Source organism: Aotus nancymaae, unplaced genomic scaffold, assembly GCF_030222135.1.
Source record: "Aotus nancymaae isolate 86718 unplaced genomic scaffold, 86718_ANA_hifiasm-v0.15.2.pri h1tg000011l, whole genome shotgun sequence".
Lineage (NCBI taxonomy): Eukaryota > Metazoa > Chordata > Mammalia > Primates > Aotidae > Aotus > Aotus nancymaae.
This window is the reverse complement of record NW_026988422.1, coordinates 61119998-61144807: the sequence shown is the minus strand read 5'-3', so window position 1 is coordinate 61144807 and position 24810 is coordinate 61119998. Positions and strand designations below refer to the sequence as shown.

The following is a 24810-nucleotide window of genomic DNA, read 5'->3' as shown; positions in this document are numbered from 1 at the left end:
CACACCTGTAATCCCAGCATTTTGGGAGGCCAAGGCAGGTGGATCACAAGGTCATGAGTTCAAGATCAGCCTGGCCAAGATGGTGAAACCTTGTCTTTACTAAAAATACAAAAATTAGCCGGGCGTGGAACATGCACCTGTAATCTCAGCTATCAGGAGGCTGAGGCAGGGAATTGCTTGAACCCAGGGGGTAGAGGTTGCAGTGAGCCGAGATTGTGACACTGCACTCCAGCCTGGGTGACAAAGTGAGACTCTGTCTCAAAAAAAAAGAAAAAGAAAAAGAACTTACACTACCTGATTTCAAGACTTTCTGTAAAGCTACAGTAATGAAGACACTGCTGTTGGCTTTAGGATAGTCATGTAGATCAGTCAAACATACTAGAGTCCAGAAACAGACCCACACATATAAGGTCTGTTGATTTTCAATAGAGTTGCCAAAGTAGTTCAGTGGGGAAAGTGCAGTTATTTCAGCTAATGGCGCCAGAACAATTAAATATCCATATGGGTGGAAATGACCTTCAACCCTTAACTCAGATATACAATAATTAATTCAAAATAAATCATATATCTGAACACAAAAATTGAAACTATAAAACTTCTAGAAGAAAATAGAAAAGAAAATCTGACTTTAGGTTAGGAATGATTTCTGAGGACACAAAAAGGATTAATTAAAAAAATTGGTAAGTTGGACTTGATCAAAATGAAAATTTTGAAAGACTTAAAATGAAAAACAAACCCCAGGCTTGGATAAAATATTCAGAATACATGTATTTGATAAAGGCTTTCTATACAGACTATCTAAAGAAATCTTAAATTTCAATAATCTATTCATAAAAAATAGGTAAAAGCTGGAACATTTCACAAGATGTACAGCAGTGTCCCATAAGCTTATGAAAAAACACTTAACAGCATTAGTCATCAGGGAAGTGCAAATAAAAACTACAATAAGATTCTACCACCCAAGCCTGGACAACATAGCAAGATCCCATCTCTACTGAAAAACTGAGAAATTAGCTGAGTATGGTGGTGCATGCCTGCAGTCCTAGCTACTCAGTAGTCTGAGGTGGGAGGATCCCTGGAACCCAAGAGTTGAAGGCTACAGTGAGCTATGATCACACCACTGTGCTCCAGCCTAGGAGAGTGATACACTGTCTCAAAAAAAAAAAAAAAAAAAAAAAATTCTACCGCCAATCCCACCAGAATGGCTAAAATTAAGAAGAATTACAATATCAAGTGTTGGCAAAGGTGTGGAGCAACTGGATCTCTCATGGGTTGCTGGTGGGAATGCAAATAGTACATCCACTTGAGAAAATGCAAATGGCACATTCACTTGAGAAAAATAATTTGGAGGTTTCAGACAGCAGTTCCACTCATACATAAATTTAAATTTTTATCTTATTTTAAAATTTTTATCTATTTAGTTTGAGACTGGGTTATGAAACTGGCTAATTTTTGTATTTTGGGGCGAGACAGCATTTCCCCCTGTTGGCCAAGCTGTTCTCCAACTCCCCGGCTCAAGCCATCTGCAGGCCTCAGCCTCCCAAAGTGCTGGGATTGCAGGCATGAGCTACCGTACCCAGCCCACTTATAGATACTTTAGACAAATGAAAGCCTGTGTGTGTCAGGACTTACACTTGAATATAAGCACTATTCATAACCAGAAACAATCCAAAACCCATAATGGTGAATGGATAAACACATAGCAATGTGTGCATATAATGCAGTATTACTCAGCAATGAAAAGGAACAAATTACTGATACCTGCAAGGTGGGTGAATCTCAGCCACCTGCTGATGGTCGTGCATGTGGTGTGTGGGGGAAAGAAACATGCTGAGAGAAAGAAGCCAAAGGAATGAATAGGTAAATATTATTCCATTGATATGAAATTCTAGAAAAGCAAAACTATTCTTTTCTTTCTTTCTTTCTTTCCTTTTTTTTAAATTTAAAATATTTGCACTGCAAGGACCAGGGACCGACTCGCTCGGGAGCCTCTCCTGGGCCCGCCAAGGCAAAACTATTCTATGGTAACTGCAAGATCAGTGGTTGCCAGGAGCCAAGGGAAGGAGGCAGGGATTAACTATACAAAAGGACTATGAAAATGTAATTTTCCAAAAAGCATAAAGTCAGCTGGCCATGGTGGCTCACGCCTGTAATCCCAACACTTTGGGAGGCCGAGGTGGGCTCATCACCTGAGATCAGGAGTTCAAGATCAGCCTGACCAATACGGTAAAATCTAGTAAAAATATAAAAATTAGCTGGGTGTGGTGATGTGTGTCTGTAGTCCCAGCTACTTGGGAGGCTGAGACAGGAGAATTGCTTGAACCCTGGAGTTAGAGGTTGTAGTGAGCTGAGGCTGCACCACTGCACTCCAGCATGGGTGACAGAGTGAGAGTCTGTCTCAAATAAAATAAAATAAAATAAAAGTATGACTCATGTCTCTCATGGATATAAAATGAACATGTGTTAAAGATTTTACTTATTAATGAGGAAAATGGTAAGGGCCTTAAAACCAGTTCAAAGGAGATATTGAAAAACCAACATTTGTAAATCAGGGATATTGAAATGAATGTTCAAATTAAGGCAAATTCGTTTCTTCCACACTGGGAGAAGAAACTCAATTGAACTTGTACAGGGCAGGACAGAATGTACATTTCTTTGGACAAGAATTTTGTTTTGCTACCAGTTACCTACAACCTACAGAGCAGTAGCTCAAAGGCAATGAAAGATTAGAATCAAATACCTTGGAAGGATGCATGCTACGTGCACAATGCAGTTTTCCACCGAAGCGCAAGTTTTTCGACAGTGCACAGAAGGAAATTGGAAGATGGCAAGGTTCTACATCACATTGCGGTGGTGGTTACACAGATGCACACATTCGTGAAAATGGAATCGTACAATTAAAATAGGTGTGTTTTATTTTATGTAAATTATGCCTCAGTGAAGGTTATTTTAAAAAGGAAAGGCCGGCCGGCGGTGGCTCACTCCTGTAATCCCAGCACTTTGAAGGGCCAAGGCGGGAGGGATCACCTGAAGTCCAGAGTTCAAGACCAGCCTGGCCAACATGGTGAAACCCCGTCTCTACTAAAAATACCAAAATTAGCCATGCGTGGTGGTGGGCATCTGTAATCTCAGCTACTCGAGAGGCTGAGGCAGGAGAATCACTTGAACCTGGGATGCGGAGTTGCAGTGAGCCAAGATTATGCCATTGCACTCCAGCTTGGGCGACAAGAGCAAAACACTCCATCTCAAAAAATAATAATAATAAGATAGGAAGATAGACCAGGTGCAGTGGCTCACACCTGTAATCCCAGTGCTTTGGGAGGGTGAGATTTAGGGGGTTCACCTGAGGTCAGAAGTTGGAGACCAGCCTGGACAACATGCTGAAGCTCCGTCTCTACTAAAACAAACAAACAAAAAAAAACCAGGCCAGTCTCAATGGCCTACGCCTGTAATCCCAGCACTTTGGGAGGCCGAGGTGGGCAGATCACCTGAGGTCAGGAGTTCAAGACCAGCTTGGCCAAAATGGTGAAAACCTGTCTCTACTAAAAATACAAAATTAGCCAGGGGTGGTGGTGCATGCCAGTAATCCCAGCTACTCGGGATGCTTAGGCAGAAGAATTGCTTGAACCCAGGAGGCAGAGGTTGCAGTGAGCCAAGATTGCACCATTGCACTCCAGCCTGGACAACAAGAGCAAAACTCCATCTCAAAAATAAATAAATAAATAATAAATGAAAAATACAAAAAAGCTAGCTGGCCGTGATGGCAGGTAATCCCAGATACTCAGGAGGCTGAGGCAGGAGAATCACTTGAACCCAGGAGGTGGAGGCTGCAGTGAGCCGAGATCATGTCATTGCATTCTAGCTTGGGTGACAAGAGCAAGATTCCATCTCAAAAATTTTTTTTTTAAAAACCTTTCAGGTCAAGAGATCGAGACCATCCCGGTCAACATGGTGAAACCCGTCTCTACTAAAAATACAAAAATTAGCTGGGCATGGTGGCGCACGCCTGTAGTCCCAGCTACTCAGGAGGCTGAGGCAGGAGAATTGCTTGAACCCAGGAGGCGGATGTTGCGATGAGCCGAGATCGCGCCATTGCACTCCAGCCTGGTTAACAAGAGCGAAACTCCGTCTCAAAAATAAACAAACAAACAAAACAAAAAACAACAACAACAACAAAAATACCTTTCACTGGTCTACTCCCATCCCCTGCATAAGAGAAAGACCTCGCCAAGTCCTACAAAACCCAGTGAGTCTGCCTCTACCACCACCCCGCTGCCTCACCTCACCGTTCTGTTTACTGAGCTCCAACTGTACTTTATTTCAGACCCTACGCTTCCTCGGTTTTCTCTCTCACCGTCTAAACCAGATACTGGTTACTGTCTTTTATTATTATTTTTTTTTTTTTGAGGCAGAGATTGCAGTGAGTAGAGATCATGCCGCTGTCCTCCAGCCTGGTGGGAGCGACAGAGCGAGACTCTATCTCAAAAAAAAAGGAAAAATAACCAGCTTCATGGAGAGTGGGGGAGGGTAAAAACGAGGGGGTGCAGCAGGACCAATGAGGCTATGTATAGTTGGGGGCGGGGCTTGGAGTCCAGTGTGATGCTTGTCATGGAGACAGTTGCTCATGAATGAATGAACTCATTGTCTTCCAAGTCTCCTTTAATCTGGTGGAAGGTGCAGGAATGTGGAAAAAAACAAAATATTAGTCAGGGTGTGAAAATATTTATACCAAAAAAAACCCCAAAAACCTGAAAAAGAACAAGGTGGCCTTGCATTTCGTCTCATAAATGCAATATGGTCTAGCAGGTACTTATAGGCGAGGTTTCTTTTGGCTAACATTTGAGTGTTTACTGTGTACCAGGCATCCTATTAGGTTGCACCATATGAAATTGCCAATATTCGACCTTTTGAACAAAACAGGGCAACTTCATATAGTTCATTCTAATACAAATTCTCAACATGGAAATATGGCTTCTCATTTACTCACACTTCTCGTTTACTGGAGCTTACTTCTCACACTTGGTGCCCAGGTGAGATGGGTAACCCCTCCTGCTCCCGCGCCGCCGAACCTTTACAGATGAAAAAAACATAAAGACGACAAATAACTTGCCCAATAATATCACCTGCTTGGTAAATGGTGAAAGATTCCAATCCCCGGCCGGGCGCAGTGGCTCACGCCTGTAGTCCCTGCATTTTGGGAGGCCAAGGCGAGAAGATCACGAGGTCAGGAGTTCGAGATCATTCTGGCCAGCATGGTGAAACCCCATCTCCATTAAAAATACAAAAATCAGTCGGGCATGGTGGCAAGGGCCTGTAGTCCCAGCAACTTGGGAAGCTGAAGCAGGAGAATCGCTTGAACCCGGGAGGCGGAGTTCGCAGTGAGTGGAGATTGCCGCATCATTGCATTCCAGCCCGGCGACAGAGCAAGACTCCGTCTCAAAAAAAAAAAAAAAAAAAAAGATTCCAATCCCCATGGTCGAATCCAGACCTAGGTTGTCATCCCTGTGATGCAGCATTCAGAACCCTGCAGCTGTGCCCCTAGGAATAGCAGTTCCAGAAAAGCGCACAGTTCCCCCACAGTCTTACTCTAACTTCACCCAGACCAGCAGTTGACGCCAGTAGCTGGGCTTGCTGTCCATCCTCTCCAGCACCTCTGGGGATCCACCAACCCTGCCCTGAAACTTGAGTCATCCTTGGTGCCCTGCTATGGCCCCTGGGTGGGCATATTCCTCATGCCTTGTGACTGATCTTCACTGACGTGTCCCAGCCCCTCCCTCTATCCCTTGTCGCTGCGTTCACCTTCCCTAGATGCCCATCCAGGCTCTGAAAGAATGGCACTGCCTTTCAGAGTTCCTCATCTTTGCCACAAGCTAAGGTTTTGTGTCGGTTGCTCAGAGATAGGCCATCTTGCTGACCCTCGTGGCCTACGTGAGGATCCCTGCACCGAGGGTCCCACTGGAGGAAGTGGGCAGTTCCACTGTTTCACCCAGGATACAACTAGGCGACCCCGACTCCCGGCTGTCCTGGGACTTTATCCTCACATCTCAGTCTCAACTTTCTCCTGTTTTGTTTCGTTTTGTTTTCTAAGACAGGGTCTCATTCTGTCGCCCAGGTTGGAGTGCAGTGGTGCAGTCTCGGCTCACTGCAGCCTCGGCCTTCCAGGTTCAAGCGATTCTCCCACCTCAGCCCCCTCGTGTAGCTGGGACTACGAGCGCCCGCAGCTATGCCAGGCTTATTTTGTATTTTTAGTATAGATGGGGTTTCACCATGTTGGCCAGGCTGGTCTCAACTCCTGACTTCAAGTGATCCTCCCGCCTCGGCCTATCAAAGTACTGGGATTAGAGGCGCGAGCCGCCGACTGGCTTTCCGGCGGTTTTTAAAAGTGCTCAGAGGACATTCCGAGGACCCTGGGCGCAGAGCGGCAGGTGTTGACTCGTGCCTCTCCTCTGATCTCCACGTGGGGCAGTAGCGTGGGAAAGACCCTGGGGAGTTACTACCAGGCCTCCCCCACAGCAAACCTCCGAGGCATCACCGCGCCCCTGCCCTGCATCGCAGACGAGGACTCGCGCCTCTCTCCCGTCCGGCTGCGCTTCCCTACCTTGCCCGCGCTGCACCGCAGGTCCAGGTCGCAGTTGGAGCGCGGTCGGGGAGGGCGGAGGTGGCGTCGGACTCTCAGGACCCCGCAGGAGTCGCAGCGTGGGGCTGGAGTTCGCTGCGAGCAGGAATTCGCTGGAGGCTGCGACCGGGACAGCCGCGAGGACTGAAGGCGGGGAGGCGGCCAGATCAAAGAGAGCCGCCTGCGGGGCCGAGACTGGCGGGGGGAGCGTCGAGGGGCTCCTCCCGGGAGGGCGGGGGGTGTCCCAGTGCGCGGATCCCAGAGCTGCGCCGGCGCCCACGCGGGGAACGGGGTCAGAGAGACCGTGCGAGCTGCGACCCCCGCCCCGCGTGCCCCTGTGCCCCGCGCGCCCCTCAGGGTCCCCGGGGGGGGGGTGGCCTGGCCTGAGCCGCAGCCCCCGCGGTCCCGCCTCCGGAGAAGGCGAGGCGGGGCGCGACTGGGTTCGCGGCCGCGGGCGGAGGCTCCAGCAGAACTGTCTCGGGACCGCCACGATGCGTGCGCTCCGCGGCCGAGCCGGGATCCTTCTCTGCGTGCTGCTGCTGGCGGCGCTGCTGGCCGTGGCGCGAGGGCTCCCCATGAGGAAGCCGCGGGGCGGCGAACTTCAGCCCCGCAGCCGCGGGAGGCTGGCAGAGGTGAGTGGCGGCGGCACGGGGCTGCGGCGCGCGCGGTCTCTCCTCCCCGGCCCGCCGGCTTTAGCCGTGCGTGGAGCGGGACCGGGACACACACGGGAGGGCGAACCCCCGAGGGAGAGGGGACGGGGCCGGCTGGACGCCCCCCGACACTGGGCGCCGGCCAGGTGCGCCGGACCTCGGAGCTCCCACTCCCCGCGCGTGGCCGCGAGCTCTGGAGGAGCTGCTGTGGGCCAGCCTGGGAACAAGTTTCACTTCTGTGCCGAGTGAGGTGGCCGACAGTCCGCAATGGCCGGGTTTCCTCGCCCCCAGCAAACCTCGCCTGCAGCCCCCTGTCCAGGTGCGCGCTGGCTCGGAGAGGAGTCCCAACGGTGCGAGGAAGCTGGCGCTTTGCGGAGTGGCGGGCCGGGGCCGCTGAGGTTCAAACGGTCAGGCGAGCACCTTCCATGAGACAAGCGGAGGCACAGTGGGGCTCTCCAACTGCTGGCCGGGGTGTCCAGCCCCAGACTGGCGCTGTCCTGGAGGCCTGTAGGTGGGCCTTGGGGTATAAAACAGGAATGAGATGGAAGAGTGGTGTTGGCCACATGGAGGGAAGCCACGGTCTGTCAAGCCCCGTGTCTTCCAGTCACTGAGGGATCTACAGTCCAGCTTGTTGCCCCTTGAAATGCAGCGGACATTCATTCCCATGGGAACAAAGACAGCCAGATTTGTATTAGGGTGGCAGGACCAGGCCTGTGTGGCAGGTGGTCTTAGGTCTTGGGTCCTGGATTCTTATATGTACTGAGTTGTAGGAGGCCAGAATAGTTCTTCCCATCTTGCCATTTTCCCTCCCTCCCTCCGTCCTTTCCTTCCTTCCTTTTCTTTCTCTCTCTCTCTTTTTTTTTTGAGACAGGGTCTCTGTCACTCAGGCTGGAATAGCCTCAACCTACTGGACTGAATCCATCCTCCGGCCTCAGCCTCCTTGGTACCTGGGACCACAGGCATGCACCACACCTGGCTATTTTTATTTTTATTTTTTATTTCGTAGAGATGGAGTCTCACTGTCTCCCAGGCTGGTCTTGAACTCCTGGCCTCAAGCAATCCTCCCACCTCAGCCTCCCAAAATGCTGGTATTACGGGCTTGAACCATGGTGCCCGGCCATTCTTCCCTGTTTTTGAGATGACGACACTGAGGGTCTATATGGGCATGCAGGGTGTGGGTGACTGTGAGTGAGTGAGTGAGTGAGAGAGAGCTAGAATTTGGGCTATGCTACTAGTGCCCAGGCTGCTGAAGCTCTCCAGAGGCCGTGGGAAGGAAGGGGGAGCCTGGCTGCACTTGAGGATGTGTCTGTAGACCCGTTTTGCTACTTTTTTTCTGCCCCCTTAAGGAATCTTTTTTTTTTTTTAATTTTTTTTTTCTTTTTTAAGACGCAGTTTCACCATGTTGGTCAGGCTGGTCTTGAACTCCTAACCTCAGGTGATCCACCCGCCTTGGCCTCCAAAGTGCTTGGATTACAGGCGTGAGCCACTACATCCGACCAAGGAATCTTTTAGATTTTTTTCCTGTCCCCAGTCCCCATGAATTCATTTATTTATTTATTTATTTATTTATTTATTTATTTATTTATTTATGATGCTCTTGTTGCCCAGGCTGGTGTGCAGTGACGCGATCTCAGCTCACCACAACCTCCACCTCCCAGGTTCAAGCGATTCTCCTGCCTCAGCCTCCCCAGTACCTGGGATTACAGGCATGCACCACCATGCCTGGCCATTTTTTGTATTTTTAGTAGAGACGGGGTTTCCTCATTTTGGTCAGGTTGGTCTTGAACTCTCAACCTCAGGTGATCCGCCTGCCTCAGCCTCCCAAAGTGCTGGGATTACAGGCGTGAGCCACCACGCCCAGCCAAATTTTTTTTTTTTTTTTTGACATGGAGTCTTGCTCAATCTCGGCTCATCCTCCACCTCCGAGTTCAAGGGAGTCTCCTGCCTCAGCCCCCCAAGTAGCTGGGATTACAGATGCCTGCCAACACACCCAGATAATTTTTGTATTTTTTTTTTGTAGAGATGGGTTTTTACCATGTTGACCAGGCTAGTCTAGAACTCCTGACCTCAAGTGATCCATCCGCCTTGACCTCCCAAAGCACTGGGATTACAGATGTGAGCCACTGTACCCAACCTCCCCATGAAATTTTAATACCACAGACATACTTTCTGTTTATGTATTATGGCCCTTTGGAATCTCACAAACCATTGTAATATCTTTTTTTTTTTTTGAGACGGAGTTTCTCTCTTTTTACCCAGGCTGGAGTGCAATGGCGCGATCTCGGCTCACTGCAACCTCTGTCTCCTGGGTTCAAACAATTCTCCTGCCTCAGCCTCTCGAGTAGCTGGGACTACAGGCATGCGCCACCATGCCCAGCTAATTTTTGTATTTTTAGTAGAGATGGGGTTTCACCATGTTGATCAGGATGGTCTCGATCTCTTGACCTCGTGATCCACCCATCTCGGCCTCCCAAAGTGCTGGGATTATAGGTGTGAGCCACTGCGCCCGGCCCCATTGTAATATCTTAAGACTTTTTTGTCTCTCACAATATCTAGTTATTGCCCCTATTGAGAATGCATCCTTTAGACTGGTTCTTCTCAGCCTCAGCACCCTTATCATTTTGGGCCATATAATTCTTTGTGGTAGGGGCTGCTGTCTCACGCATTATAGAATGGTTAGCAGCATTCCTGGCCTCTACCGCCAGGTGCCTGTAGCACTCGTCACCAGAACCAGAACTGACACAGGTTTCCTGTGGGACACCCCATCCCCACTGCCCATAGTGGAGAATGACTGTGATAGACAGAAGAGGCCTCTCGCCAGTCCCTCCTCCTAATAGAGATGACAGTGATAATCAAATTAATTAAATTGGCATTGTTTCTGCTCACTTGGCAAAAATGTTTCTATTTTAGTACTGATTGCTTTGTATTGGAATTATTTTTAGCGTGTTTGCCAAATCTTCACCCAACAAGAACACCCTAAAAGATGGGTTATTTCAGAGCCAAAATCATATCCTCAGCTCCAGTATAAAGCCTGGCAGAGTCATCAAAAACATGTGAAAACATATTAGTGCCACAATGAAAAAGCAGAGCTTGGAGTCTAGGGCTTGGGGTTCTGGTCCCAGTGGGTCACTAATGCATGTGTGACTCACCTTGGATGATTTCCTCACATTGAAAAAGAGGGGCCTGCGTGGTGGCTCACACCTGTAATCCCAGCACTTTGGGAGGCCAAGGTGGGAGAATTGCTTGAGCCCAGGATTTCGAGACCTGCCTGAGCAACATGGTGAAAACCCATCTCTACCCCCGAAAAATACAAAAATTAGCTGGGTGTGATGGTGCATTCCTATAGTCCCAGCTACTCAGGAGGCTGAAGTGGAAAGATCACTTGAACCTGGCAGGCGGAGGCTGCATGAGCTGAGATCCCGCCACTGCATTCCAGCCTGGGTGACAAAGTGAGATCCTGTCTCAAAAATAAATAAATACATAAATAAAATGAAAAAAGAGAGCCTAGGTCATCTCCATGGTCTTGTCCAGCTCTGACATCATCTCATGAGCCTGCATGATTTGTGTCAAAGCTGTATGCAGCAAAGGTGTTAGTTTAAGGAGTCATGTTGAGAGAATGCAGATTGCTATTCTAGGACTTGGGTGGTATGTCACAGATAACTGACCAGGATGAGCATGGTGACTCACACCCGTAATCTCAGCACTTTGGGAGGCTGAGGAGGGTGGATCACTTAAGGTCAGGAGTTCAAGACCAGCCTGGCCAACATGGTGAAACCCCATCTCTGCTAAAAACACAAAAATTAGCCAAGCATGGTGGTGTGTGCCTGTAATCTCAGCTACTCAGGAGGCTGAGGCAGGAGAATTGCCTGAACCCGGAAGGCAGAGGTCACAGTGAGCCAAGATTGTGCCACTGCACTCCAGCCTGGGATTAAATAAATAAATAAATAAATAAATAAGAAATAAGTGACCAGCACAAAGACCTTAATGAAGAAGCTAAAGAACATAAAACCCCTGGATCTAAAAGTAAAGGTTGCTGAAAGGGAAGTGAGCAATCTCTGGGCTTTACAGAGTCCACATGAATTACTTAACGTGAGGTCATTTCATTGTCACATCACCTTGACATGGACATTGTCTCCATTTTCCAGATGAAAAAATTAAGGCACAGAAAAGTTAAGTCTAGCCAGGAGCCAGGTCTGTGATTAGATCTCTGATGGTACATCTTTGCATGCTGTGCTCCAGTCTGCTCATCTGACGTCTTGAAAAGAATCATTAGCTTTGTAAACAAAATGTGCCTCCACTCTTCTCTTGGCAGGCCTGTTGCCGAGGCTCAATTTACTCCTACAGTAAAATAAGAACCCATTTTGTCAGATGCAGTGCTGGGTGAAAAAGCACCCGACATGTGGATGGTGACGTCATCACAAAGAGGCTGGGGGCTGGGCATGGTGGCTCACATCTGTAATCCCAGCACTTTGGGAAGCCAAGGCAGGTGGATCACTTGAGCTCAGGAGTTCAAGATCAGCCTGGGCAACATGGAGAAACCCTGTCTCTACTAAAAATACAAAAATTAACCAAGCGTGATAGCATGCACCTGTAATCCCAGCTACTAAAGGCTGAGGTGGGAGAATCACTTGAGCCCAGGAGGTTGAGGCTTCAGTGAGCTGTGATTGCACCACTGCACTCCAGCCTGGGTGACAGAGCAAGACCCTGTCTTCAAATTAATTAATTAATTAATTAATTAAAAGAGGCTGGGCCAAGCCTGGCACAGGTGGTGCATGAGTCTAGTGCTAGTACTTGGAGGGTGAGTGGGAGGATCACCAGGAGTTTGAGGCTGCATTGAGCTATGAACCCACCACTGTATTCCATCCTGGGTGACAAAGCAAGACCCTGTCTTTTTTTTTTTTTTTTTTTTTTTTGAGACAGAGTCTTGGTCAGCCGCCCAGGCTGGAATGCAATGGCACATTCTTGGCTCACTGCAACCTCCGCCTCTCAGGTTCAACAGATTCTCCAGCCTCAGCCTCCCGGGTACCTGGGATTACATGTGTGCACCACCACGTCTGGCTAATGTTTTTGCTTTTTTTTTTTTCTGCCCACCTGCAACTGTCTTAATCGAGTTATGTTTTTGCATTTTTAGTAGAGACGGGTTTTCCCTTGTTGGCCAGGCTGGTCTCAAATTCCTGACCTCGGGTGATCCACCCTCCTCAGCCTCCTAACGTGCTGGGATTACAGGTGGGAGCCACCCTGCCAGGCCAAGACCCTGTCTTAAAAAGAAAAAAAAGAGGCTGAGGTCAGTTTGTTGGGTGCTGAAAACAGGCAAAGAGTGACCCAGCTCTGCCTTGGGTATCTTCTGTTCTGGTTAGGATCAGAACCACTCAAACAGCCTCCATGTATGTTCCTTGTCTTATCATTTTAGGGATGAGGAAACTGACAGCAGGTCCAATAACTAACCTAGGGTTAGTATGTGGTGAGCCAGGATCCCCAGTCAGTTTTGCTTAATTCCAGAACTCCAGGGCACCTAACCCTGGCACCCACCACCTCCTTGGCAGGCAAGGGAAGACCTTGGCATGGGAGAAAGAAGAACTGAGGACTTGGTGCCACACGGGGTTGAGGGGGATAGACTTAGGCAAGAGGGGCTGGGCACGGTGGCTCATGCCTGTAATCATAGCTTCGGAAGGCCTAGGTGGGACAATTACTTGAGGCCAGAAGTTCACGGCTGCTCTGAGCTATGATCGCACCAGTGTACTCCAGCCAGGTAGAGTGAGACCCTGTCTCTGTTTTTAAAAAAAGGAAAAAACAGGGCCGGGCGCGGTGGCTCACGCCTGTAATCCCAGCACTTTGGGAGGCCGAGGCGGGTGGATCACGAGGTCAAGAGATCGAGACCATCCTGGTCAACATGGTGAAACCCTGTCTCTACTAAAAATACAAAAAATTAGCTGGGCACGGTGGTGTGTGCCTGTAATCCCAGCTACTCAGGAGGCTGAGGCAGGAGAATTGCCTGAACCCAGGAGGCGGAAGTTGCGGTGAGCCGAGATCGCACCATTGCACTCCAGCCTGGATAACAAGAGCGATACAACGTCTCAAAAAAACAAAAAAGGTCGAGTGCAGCAGTGGCTCATGCCTATAATCCTAGCACTTTGGGAGGCTGAGGCAGGCAGATCACCTTTCATGCTCCATGCTTCTTTCATGCTCCTGCTGCAGCAGCACGAACCTCCCCCATTCCACCCAATGTGGGACAGTCCTTGCAGACTGGAAGAGCTGTCCTCTCTCAATTCTCTCTTTTTTATTTTTATTTTTATTTTTAATAAAGATAGGGTCTCACTCTGCAGCGCAGGCTGGAGTGCAGTGGCTCACTGTAACCTCTGCCTCCCAGGTTCAAGCAATTCTCCTGCCTCAACCTCCTGAGTAGCTGGGACTACAGGCGCCTACCACCATGCCTGGCTAATTTTGTATTTTTAGTAGAGATGGGGTTTCTCTATGTTGGTCAGGTCACCTCCCGACCTCAGGTGATCTGTCCGCCTCAGCCCCCCAAAGTGCTAGGATTGCAGGAGTGAGCCACCATGCCTGGCCTAGAGCACACTTTCTTAACTATAGCACTATTCACATTTGGGCTGGATGATTCTTGTGGGTGACGCTGTGCACTGCAGACTATGTAGCAACATTCCTGGCCTGTGCCTACTAGATGCTAGTAGAAACCCCCTCCAGCTGTGACAACCACAAATATCTCCAGACAGTGCCAAATGTCCCCAGATGAGAACCGCTGCATAACCATTGTATCACCTGCCACAGGCAGGCCCAGCCATCACCAGGCTAGGGTGTCCCGATCAGCCAAAAGGCTGCACAACCCTGAACACCTGCTGCTCTGAGACCACCTGTCTATGCCCCAGAGACTGCAGACAGTGGAAATGCCAAGCAAAGTCACAGGCACAGTTAGGGCCTTGGTGGAATTGTGGGTGGGAGCTGCCCACCCACAGGAAGGCAGCACCTGGGGATGCCCAGGCCTCCCACACTGGTCAGTGAAGGGGCTGAGTTGTTCCCTTACTCACCCTTCCACCTTCCACTCATCACCCTGCTGTCTAGACTAGAGTGCTTTGACCCAGCAAGAGACTCCAGGCTGGGGCTGAGATGGGCCCATGGCTGCCTTGGTACCAGGCATTTGGTGCCAGAGCCTTGGAGCCAGATGTTTGGACACCAGAGAAGGGGAAATCAGAGAGAGACAGAAGATTGTGAATCTCTTCCCAATCTTTCAAGAAAAAATAGTCAAAAATAAAAAATTAAAACCAAAAAAAAATAAAGAGAAAAAATAGTTTGAGAGTGGCAAACTAGGCTGATTAAACCCCTTGATTTTATTTATTTATTTATTTATTTTTGAGACAGAGTCTCACTCTGTTGCCCAGGCTGGAGTGTAGTGGCGTGATCTTGGCTCACCACAACCTCCACTTCCTGGGTTCAAGCTATTCTCCCGCCTCAGCCTCTTAAGTAGCTGGAATTACAGGTGTGTGCCATCATGCCTGGCTAATTTTTGTAGTTTTAGTAGAGATGGGGGTTTCACCATGTTGGTCAGGCTGGTCTCAAACTCCTGACCTCATGATCTACCCACCTCAGCCTCCCAAAGTGCTGGGATTACAGACGTGAGCCACTGGGTCTGGCCCAGCCCCTGGTTTTTGAAGGGGACTCTATACTATCACTGTATAGCATGCAGATTGAGAGCATGGGCTCCAGTCCCAGACTGCCTGATTTAAATCCTGGCATTATTGCTAAATGTCTGTGCAACCTCTGGCAGGTTACTTGCCCTCTCTGTGCCTTAGTTTCCATTGTAAGACAGGGAGGATGAAATGAGTGACGAAGTGTTTAGAATAGTGCCTGGTGCACAGTAAATACTGTGGAAATGTCTGATAAATAAAATTCTCGCAGTCCTTGCAGGGAAGAATGATTATCCTCAATCTGTAGATGAGGATATTGTCAAGTTGAAGAAGTTAGTAAGAGCTAGAGCTGGGATTTGAACTCAAGCTTATCTGCCTGTCAGAAGCATTGTTTGTCAGCCATACCATGCTGCCCAGTTATGAGACGAGAGGCCTGGCAAGGCCATGGCCTGGGTGAAGCAGGGTCCACAGGTGCCAGGCTCCTGAGACTCATAAGGCGGCTCTGGGAGGCACTCCTGTCGTGGCATAGAGACCCGGTACAGCCTGGAGGCAGGTGGTGGCCACTGAGCCCCTAGTGCCCCACTGTCTGAAGGATGCTGGAGCAGGAGTCAGAGATGACACGAGTCTGCCTTTCACATACCATCTGACTAAAGCAAGGACTGTCCCGGTGAGGACAACATGGCCAGTGGCGGTTGGAAGGGATGAACTGGCTGAGTCAGCCATGCCAGCAGCCTGGAGTAGAAAAAGGAGATGGCTGGGCACGGTGGCTCACACCTGTAATCCCTGCTCTTTGGGAGGCCAAGGCGGGTGGATCACCTGAGGTCGGGAGTTCAAGACCAGCCTGACCAACATGGAGAAACCCTGTCTCTACTAAAAATTCAAAGTTAGCCAGGCGTGGTGGCGCATGCCTGTAGTCCCAGCTACTTGGGAGGCTGAGGCATGAGAATTGGTTGAATCTAGGAGGCAGAGGTTGCGGTGAGCCGAGATTGTGCCATTATACTCTAGACCGGGCAACAAGAACAAACTCTGTCTCAAAAAAAAAGCCAGGCATGGTGGCTCATGCCTGTAATCCCAGCACTTTGGGATGCTGAGGTGGGTGGATCATGAGGTCAGGAGTTTGAGGCCAGCCTGAACAACATGATGAAACCCCATGTCTACTAAAAACACAAAAATTAGCCAGGCTTGGTGGTGGGCGCCTGTAATCCCAGCTACTTGGGAGGCTGAGGCAGGAGAATTGCTTGAACCTGGGAGGCAGAGGTTGTAATGAGCCGAGATCGAGCCACTGCACTCCAGCCTGGGCAACAGAGCAAGACTCCGTCTAAAAAAGAGAAAAAGAGCCAGGCCTCAGGCAGGCAGGCAGGCAGAGGAAGGTAACTGTGGTCAGAGGCACCAAGGAACACAGCCCTCACATGGATGGCCTGGGCGGGGCGGAGTGGACAGGATCAGGTCGAGGGGAAAGGCCCAGGCCTGCCACCCACTCCCGAATAGGGCCAGGCACATCACTCGGGGCTTCCTGCTCTGGCCTGTGAGGGGTTGGAGGCACATGGTCTGCAAAGGGCTCCGCTGTCTAAAACAACTGTCTTTCCTTCTTGGGCCTCCTTCTTCACCTGTGAAATGACCCTCCTTTTCATGCCTCACGCTGGCATCCACTGTGAAAGCATTTTGTGGACATAATTCACTGTTCGATCAGCTATGCCCTCACTTACCCGCTGAGGGCCTGAAAGCAGGTGGTATGCAGATTTTATATTACATATACACACTCCAGAGAGGTGTAAGTCACAGGGTGAGTTTATGACCCAGTCAGACCCCAGGGCTCCTGGATCTGCCTGGCCAGCCTTTTTCTGGTCCCCCTGGGGTGAGCCGTGACCTGTTACCTCATCTTCCCTCTCTCTCCCTCAGGCCTCAGCCTCCCCAGATCCTAAGTCTCCGAGGGAAGAGGAGGAGGGACCACTGCTCCCCAGAACCCACCTGCAGGCAGAGCCTCACCAACAGGAACCCTGGACTCTCACTGAGCCAGCAGCCCTGACCCCAGGCAATGCCACGCCTCCCACGACCCCGGAGGTTACTTCCTTGCTGCTGGAGCTGCAGAAGCTGCCGGGATTGGCCAACACAGCCTTGAGTACCCTGAACCCTGATATCCAGGTGAGAACTACAGAAGGGCCAGCAGCTCCTGGATCCGCCCGGCCAGCCTTTTCTGGTCCCCATGGGGTGAGCCTTGACCTGTTACCTCACCTTTCCTCTCTCTCCCTCAGGCCTCAGCTTCCCCAGATCCTAGGTCTCCGAAGGAAGAGGAGGAGGCACCACTGCTCCCCAGAACCCACCTGCAGGCAGAGCCTCACCAACAGGAACGCTGGACTCTCAATGAGCCAGCAGCCCTGACCCCAGGCAATGCCACCCCTCCCACAACCCCAGGCAATGCCACCCCTCCCACGACCCCAGAGGTTACTCCCTTGCTTCTGGAGCTGCAGAAGCTGCCAGGATTGGCCAACACAGCCTTGAGTACTCCAAACCCTGATATCCAGGTGAGAGCTTCAGAAGGGCCAGCAGCCCCTCAGACACCCAGAGAGAAGGGGGACTGAGAGGGGGGACTCAGGATAGCCTGCATCTTGGACTCCGTGGAAGGTGGGGCTGCTGTGTGGGGTCAGAGGACAGGCTCCCCACGTTCTCTCTCTGGTGTAGCAGGCAGAGCACCTGCCCCTGTACTTTCTAGCTGTGGACCTTGGGCAAATCTCTTGGCTCTTTGAGCCTCTGTTCTTTAGACCATGGCAAGAGACAAACAGCACCAACCTAGCAGGGCTGTGTGAGCACCAGTGAGTGGGAAATGCTCTGTGGGCTACAAGGGATTCCGGGAATCTGGGGAGGCCTCCTGGAAAAGACCTGTGGGTCTGATCCCCGCCCAGACCCCACGCCTTACCTGCAGCCCCTAAAGAAGGGGTTCAGTATAGAAGGGGGTAGGCTGGTGGCATGGGGGACAGCCACCTGAAAGGCTTTACAGGAGAGGAAATGAGAGCGGCTGGCAGAATTCTAGTTACAGGCGCCACTGCCTGGGGTGAGTCTCTCATGATAATAATTCTGCATGTTTGTGTAGCAGCTACAGTTTACAAAACACTTTCGCCAGAAGGGGAAAAAAGACCACAAAAGTATAAAACACAATCCTAAAATTATTTAAAAGTGTCTTTCTTCTTTTCTCTACCTACCTACACACATATACACACACACAGATACACACAAAAAACTGGAAGGTTTTTTTCTGTCAGTAATAGAGTATAGGTGATTTTTCTTTTCTTCTTCTTTTTTTTTTTTTTGAGATGGAGTCTCACTCTGTTGCACAGGCTGGAGTGCAATGGCATGGTCTCTGCTCAATGCAACCTCTGTTTCCCGGGTTCAAGTGATTCTCCTGTCTCAGCCTCCCCAGTAGCTGGGTGCGCCACCATATCTGGCTAATTTTTGTATTTTTAGTAAAGACGGGGTTTCACCATATTGGCCAGGCTGGTCTTGAACTCCTAACCTTGTGATTCACCCACCTCAACCTCCCAAAGTGCTGGGATTACAGGCTGAGCCACCAAGCCCGGCCAGAATATAGGCAATTTTCATTTTCTTCTTCATAGTTTGCTGGTTTTTTTCAAATTTTGTTCAGTGAACCTCATGTTACTTTACTGAATAGCCAAAAATAATGTTTCCGAAATTCCATTTCACATAAATGATTTTATTTTACTTATTTTCCATCCATATTGTGGTTCAAGAGAGCTCCTCTGAGGGCATTTGATGTCGGGAGTGCTTAGCTTCCAGCCCTACCATGAGGAATTGGAAGCTCAGAGCTGCCAAGGCCCAGCAGCTGCATGCTGGCAGAGCCGGGATTCAAAGCCAGCTTCTCTTAAACTAGTGAGTGTCAACCCTGGCACTTGTTAGAACCACCATAGACCAGTTCAGTCCCTATCTGGGGTCTGGGAATTAGGAGTCCCCGGGTGGCCTTCAGCTATGATTTTTGTGCCCTAAGAGGCCAGGATGGTTAGTCAAGAACGTCAGCCAAGAGAATACAGTTGGTTCGAAGGAAAGGATGGGCCTCTCGCCTCTAGCCCTGACCCCATCATCCCCCCTCCTTAGAATGCAGCTCTGAGACCGCCTTCACTGGCTGGCCTGGCCTGTCTCCTCCTCCAGGTGACCATCGAGGTGGTAGAGGACCCCCAGGCAGAGGTGGAGATAGACCTATTGGCCAGGCCCAGCGAGCGCCTGCCCCAGGGCTGGCTGCCTACCTTCTGGTCCTTCTTCTAGGGAGATCTGGGAGAAGAGGAAGGGGGTACTCATCTCAAGGACAGAGCCCCAGGGGAACAAGAGGAGAAGCGGGAGGAAAAGGAGGAAGACAAGGATTATTCTGTAGAGGAAATCAAGAATCTGGGCCAGAAAGACAAAGAGGAGGCGCTCCGGTTCAATAGGACTGCAGACAACTGGGACCAGGGCTGGCTGTCCCCCAGGACTTGGGTCCTCAAGGAGTTTAACATCAAAGGTGAGCACCCCCATCTTGGCATCCCCCGGCTGCTCTCCTATAGGTCCTAAGTGGAAATGGGGGTGTGGGAGAGGACGGAGGCCTCCCAGCCAGGAGCATCTGGGGAAGCCAGGTGCTTAGGGCCTGTTCAAACACCATCATCAACTCAAAAGTAATATTGCCAATAGCTCACAAAGTTTTTCCTTTTTTTGAGATCAAGTTTTGCTCTATTGCCCAGGCTGGAGTGCAGTGGCATGATCATGGTTCACTGCAGCCTCAAACTCCTGGGCTCAAGAGATCCTCCCACCTAACCCCCCGAATAGCTGGAACCACAGGTGCGTACCACCAGGGTAGGCTAATTTTTTCTTTATTTTTCATTTTTTTTAGTAGAGATAAGGTCTCCCTATGTTGCACAGGCTGGTCTCAAACTCCTGGGCTCAAGCAGTCCTCCTACCTTGGCCTCCCAAAGTGCTGGGACTACAGGCATGAGCCACTGTGTCCAGCCTTTTTTTTTTCCTTCTTTTTTCTAAACAACATTTGACCCTCACAAAAATCCCTGATATCCCCTAAGCAAAATACATTTGTTACTATTATATTTATTTACATCTGTGAGTTTCCAAGGATGGAGAAATTATAAATTCCACCACTCACGACTGACCTTATTTTCATATTGTGTGTGTGGCTTTGACTCCTGGCTCTGCTGCCTACCAGCTGAGTGACCTTGGGCAAGATTCTCCAACTCTCTGTGCCTGAGTTCCTGTCTCTATAGAATGGGGAACGGTACAGCCTTTACTACATGGGGTTGGCTGTAGAGAGTATTGAGTTAAGACATACATAGTGCCAGCATGGAGTAACGAAAATATTAGTTATTTTTATTATTTTTGTTAGAAAAAGACATAACAACAGCACAAACTGTTCAGAAAATATTACGTTAAGCCTACTAACTTCTCATGATGACAGATTTTTTTTTTTTTTTTTTTTTGAGGTGGAGTCTCACTCTGTTGCCCAGGCTGGAGTGCAGTGGCATGATCTTGGCTAACTGCAACCTCCGCCTCTCGGGTTCAAATGATTCTTGTATCTCAGCTTCCCAATTAGCTGGGATTACATGTGTGCACCACCATGCCCAGCTAATTTTTGTATTTTTAGTAGAGATGGGGTTTCACCATGTTGGCTAGGCTGGTCTCAAATTCCTGACCTCAAGTGATCTGCCCACCTCAGACCCTCAAAGTGAGGGGATTATAGGCGTGCGCCACCGCGCCTGGCCATGATGATGATTTCTATTTTTGCACATTGTGGTTTAGGGTTCCTCTGGGTGCAGACGTTTTATGCATAGTCGTAGCCATTTCCCTTGGAACCCTGGTGGCTCGTCAATGGACAGAGGTGCCTGTGATTAAGACTAAGTTGTGACAGGCTCTTTCCAATTCACTAAAATAATGTAAACTCACAGAAAATTTTCATGACCGGCTGGGCACAGTGGCTCATGTCTTGGATTCCCAGCACTTTGGGAGGCCAAAGCAGGTGGATTGCTTAAGCTCAGGAGTTCATGACCAGCCTGGGTAACATGGTGAAACCCTGTCTCTACAAAAAAACACAAAAATCAGTTGGGCATAGTGGCACTTGCCTGAAGTCCCAGATACTTGGGAGGCTGAAGTGGGAAGATCACTTGAGCCCGGGAGGTCAAGGCTGCAGTGAGCCGTGGCCACACCACTGCACTCCAGCCTGGGTGACAGAGCAAGACCCTGTCACTGAAAATAAAAAAAGGAAAAATTATCATGTTTTTCAACTTTTCTCCCATTAATTTTCCTTAAATTCTTGGTGCCAGTGCTGGCCTGCCTGTGAAGTGTGGAATCAGCTGTCAGTATTTTGGGGGTTCCACAGAAAGCACCGGGTCTCAGGCTCTGCACAGTCTGAGGATTTTGGCCCGGCCATGGCTGGAGTGCATTGGCAAGATCACAGCTCACTGCTGCCTCGACCTCCCTGGGTTAAGCGATCCTCTTTCCTCAGGCTCCTGAGTAGCTTTTTAAAAATTTTTGTAGAGGCCGGGCGTGGTGGCTCACACCTGTAATCCAAGCACTTTGGAGGCCAAGGCGGGTGGATCACCTGAGGTCGGGAGTTCAAGACCAGCCTGACCAACATGGTGAAACTTCGTCTTAAAAAAAAAAAATTTTTTTTTTTTGTAGAGATGGGGTTTTGCCATATTTCCCAGGCTGGTCTCGGATACCTGAGTGTAAGCAATCTGCCTGCCTCAGACTCCCGAAGGGCTGGGATTACATGCCCAGCTGGGAAATTATTAAATATTTCCAGTGCAAGGGGAATATTGGCAGCCTTGGTTTTGATTGACATAAAAACTATAGCTCAGGCCAGGTGGGTGGCTCACACCTTTCATCCCAGCATTTTGGAGACTGAGGCTGGAGGATCGCTTGAGCCCAGCAGTTCAAGGCCAGCCTGGGCAACATGGTGAAACCCTGTCTACAAAAAATTTAAAAATTAGCCAGGCTTGGCCCGCTGTGGTGGCTCACACCTGTAATCCCAGTACTTTGGGAGGCTGAGGTGGGCAGATCACTTGAGGTCAGTAGTTCGAGACCAGCCTGGCCAACATGATAAAACCTTGTCTGTACTAAAAATACAAAAAATTAGCTGGGCATGGTGGCGCACGCCTGTAATTCTAGCTACATGGGAGGCTGAAGCAGGAGAATCACTTGAACCGGGGAGGTGGAGGTTGCTGTGAACCAAGATCACGCCACTGCACTCCAGCCTGGGAGACAGAGCCAGACTCCGTCTCAAAAATAAATAAGTAAATAAATATTAGCCAGGCTTAGTGGCGTGTGCCTGTAGTCCCAGTTACTAGGGAGACTGAGGTGGGAGGATTGCTTGAGCCCAGGAAATCAAGGCTGCAGTGAGCTGTGATCACATTATTGCACTCCAGCCTGAACAAAAGGGTAAGACCTTGACTCAACAAACAAATAAAAAAAAAACTATAGCTCAGAGATGTCGGGGGACTTGCCCAAGGTCACACCAAAGCGGTCGGATGGCTCCCAGCCCCAGGTATCATTTTCTCTTCATTGCTGTGTTGGCACAGAGCAAGTGGCTAGGGGTTGTTCTGTCTCTTCGCACAGGCTGTTCACTGCAGAAGGGTACCCAGTCGACAGAGCAGGTGGAAGCTGAAATCCAGCCCAGGTTTCATTCATGAGGCTGGCAGCCCTAGCATGGGCTGTGTCCGCATGAGGAAAGGGTGCCCTGTGCTGATGTGCACCGATGCGCCCTGTGGGCTGTGTGCACTCACCCCCAGCTCCCTGTCTTGACCCAGATCATGAGACTCAGGAGGAGTGGAGTCCCTGGTCTCCCTGCAGTGGGAACTGCAGTGCCGGCAAACAGCAAAGAACTCGGTCCTGTGGCTACAGCTGCACCTCCATCGAGTCCCGTACCTGTGAACTGCCCTTCTGCTCTGGTGAGATGAGTGGCTGGTGTGGCTTAGACTGGAGGGTTGGTCCCTTGGAAAAGTGGGTGGGCTTGGGAAAGGGGATGCAGGAAGCTCACAAACATGGTGGTCCTGCCTTGTCCCAGGCTTCTCTCGGCTGCTGTGGGCACTGAGAGCCTAGTGAGGGCTGGGGTTCCCCATCAGGGGCACTAAGGTGCCCTGGGGAGTCACCGGCCTGGCCTCTTTTCTTCCCAAAGACACTGAGGACAAGGACATCTCGGGCCCCCTCAATGAGGAGTGGCAGCTCCTGAACAAGAGTGCTACGGATTTGTTTGGCCCAGGTCAGTGGGGGGCTAGGCACCAGCTGGGGCCTGGGCCTTCTGTCTCCTTGCACTGGCCCTTAGTCCCCACCCCACACGGGTGTGGCCGGCTCTCTGACGGGCTTCCCTCCTGCACTTCCCCGCCCTCTGCAGATGTGGACAGCTGCGAGAAGTGGCTGACCTGCAAGAACGACTTCCTAACCAACTACATGAGCCAGATGCAGCGGGACCTGCCCAGCTGCCCGTGTGTCTACCCGCGGGGGGCCACGGAACGCACTGTGAGCATGCGGGACCACCAGCGCCAGGGCCGCAGATTCCGGTGGAGGGACGCCAGTGGCCATCCCGAGCGCCTGGATATCTACCACCCCACGGCGCGCTACTGCCTGCGCTCCCTGCTGTCCGAGGAGAGCAGCACGCTGGGCGCCCAGCACTGCTGCTATGACAACAACCGCCGGCTGCTGACCCGCGGCAAGGGCGCCGGCGCGCCCAACCTCATCAGCCCGCAGTTGTCGCCGCAGCTGCACTTCAAGGTGGACACGCTGCCCTGGATCCTGTGCAAGGGGGACTGGAGCCGCCTCCACGCCGTGCGCCCCCCCAACAACGACCGAGCCTGCCCTGACAACCCCCCGTTGAAGGAGTACCTGGCACAGTTGCAGGAGGCCAAGGAGTACTAATGCCGGGGCTGCCGAACAGGCACTGCAGGGAGAGGGCCCGCGGCTGCTGCTGCTGCTGTTGCGCGGGACAACTTTCCTGGTAGGGCCCTCACTCTGCCCCTGCCCAGACAGGGTTAGTGAAGGGCTCCCCCAGCAAGGTTGGTCCCAGGCTGCGTGCCCTCTGCCTGTGACCCCGAGGCAGATGTCTCAGTGGGGTTAGTGAGAAGGTTGAAGGGTATGGAGGGCCCAGGGTGGGTGTCCCTGGGAGCCCTGGAAATGTGCATACCTGCCTGTGTCTGCTGCCGCCTCCCGCTGCTGCCTGCTGGGAGATGCTGTCCCACCTGGCCATTCATTTTCCTCCTCCTTGGGAGCTGGGCTCTTCTGCACTGGCTCTGCACATAGGTGTTAGCCAACAGCTGCAGAAACATCCCAATTCCTGGGATCTCCCGTGAGTCGCTCACACCCGACTCTGATGGCCAGCCAAGGAAGGGCCGCTCTTATCATTGGCACAGCCATCCTTGGCCAGGGGCGCATCCAGCCCTGCTGGCCACCCCTCCTTATCTCTGGGTGGTGCACATGCCCTTCTTTCCCCACCTCCTGCCACGAGTCACTGCACGGGAGGGTTTCTGTAGCCCCAAGCTGCCTTTCTGCTGGACACCACTTTCGTTTTGGACTGAAAGCCATCCTGGCTGAGGCGAAGTGGACTCCAGGCAGGGAATCGGTTGCTCAGTTCTGGTACCTTTCTTTCACTCAGGCTGCTCTATTCTGCTGATTGTAGGGATGTGCAGGGCTGGGAGCTGGCACTGCCCCGAGTGGGGAGGTGATAGCTTGTCACAGTAGCCAGGCTTGGGCGAGCTCAGCACTGGCTCAGGAGAGCGTGTCACACATCTATAGTGATGGTAAACCAGTTCTCTGGGAGGGAAAAAAGCCCTGATTTGTTGCTTGTGGGCAACTTCTGTGGTGTCAGTCCTCCCACAGTGGCCCGTTTCCTGCTCCCAGCATCACTGAATGCGCTGAACTCAGAGTTGGGAAG

At 50.7% G+C, this 24810-nt stretch overlaps 1 protein-coding gene across 1 annotated transcript; it reads left to right on the top strand.

Annotated features, from left to right (window-relative positions):
- Nucleotides 1–7107: 7107 nt before the first annotated feature.
- ISM2 (isthmin 2) lies at nt 7108–23798 on the top strand. Its single transcript, XM_012476877.2, is given in 7 exon segments — nt 7108–7248; nt 16803–17045; nt 17156–17425; nt 19062–19407; nt 22694–22834; nt 23062–23145; nt 23278–23798. Coding segments are annotated over 7 exon segments (1746 nt in total).
- The last annotated feature ends 1012 nt before the right edge of the window (nt 23799–24810 follow it).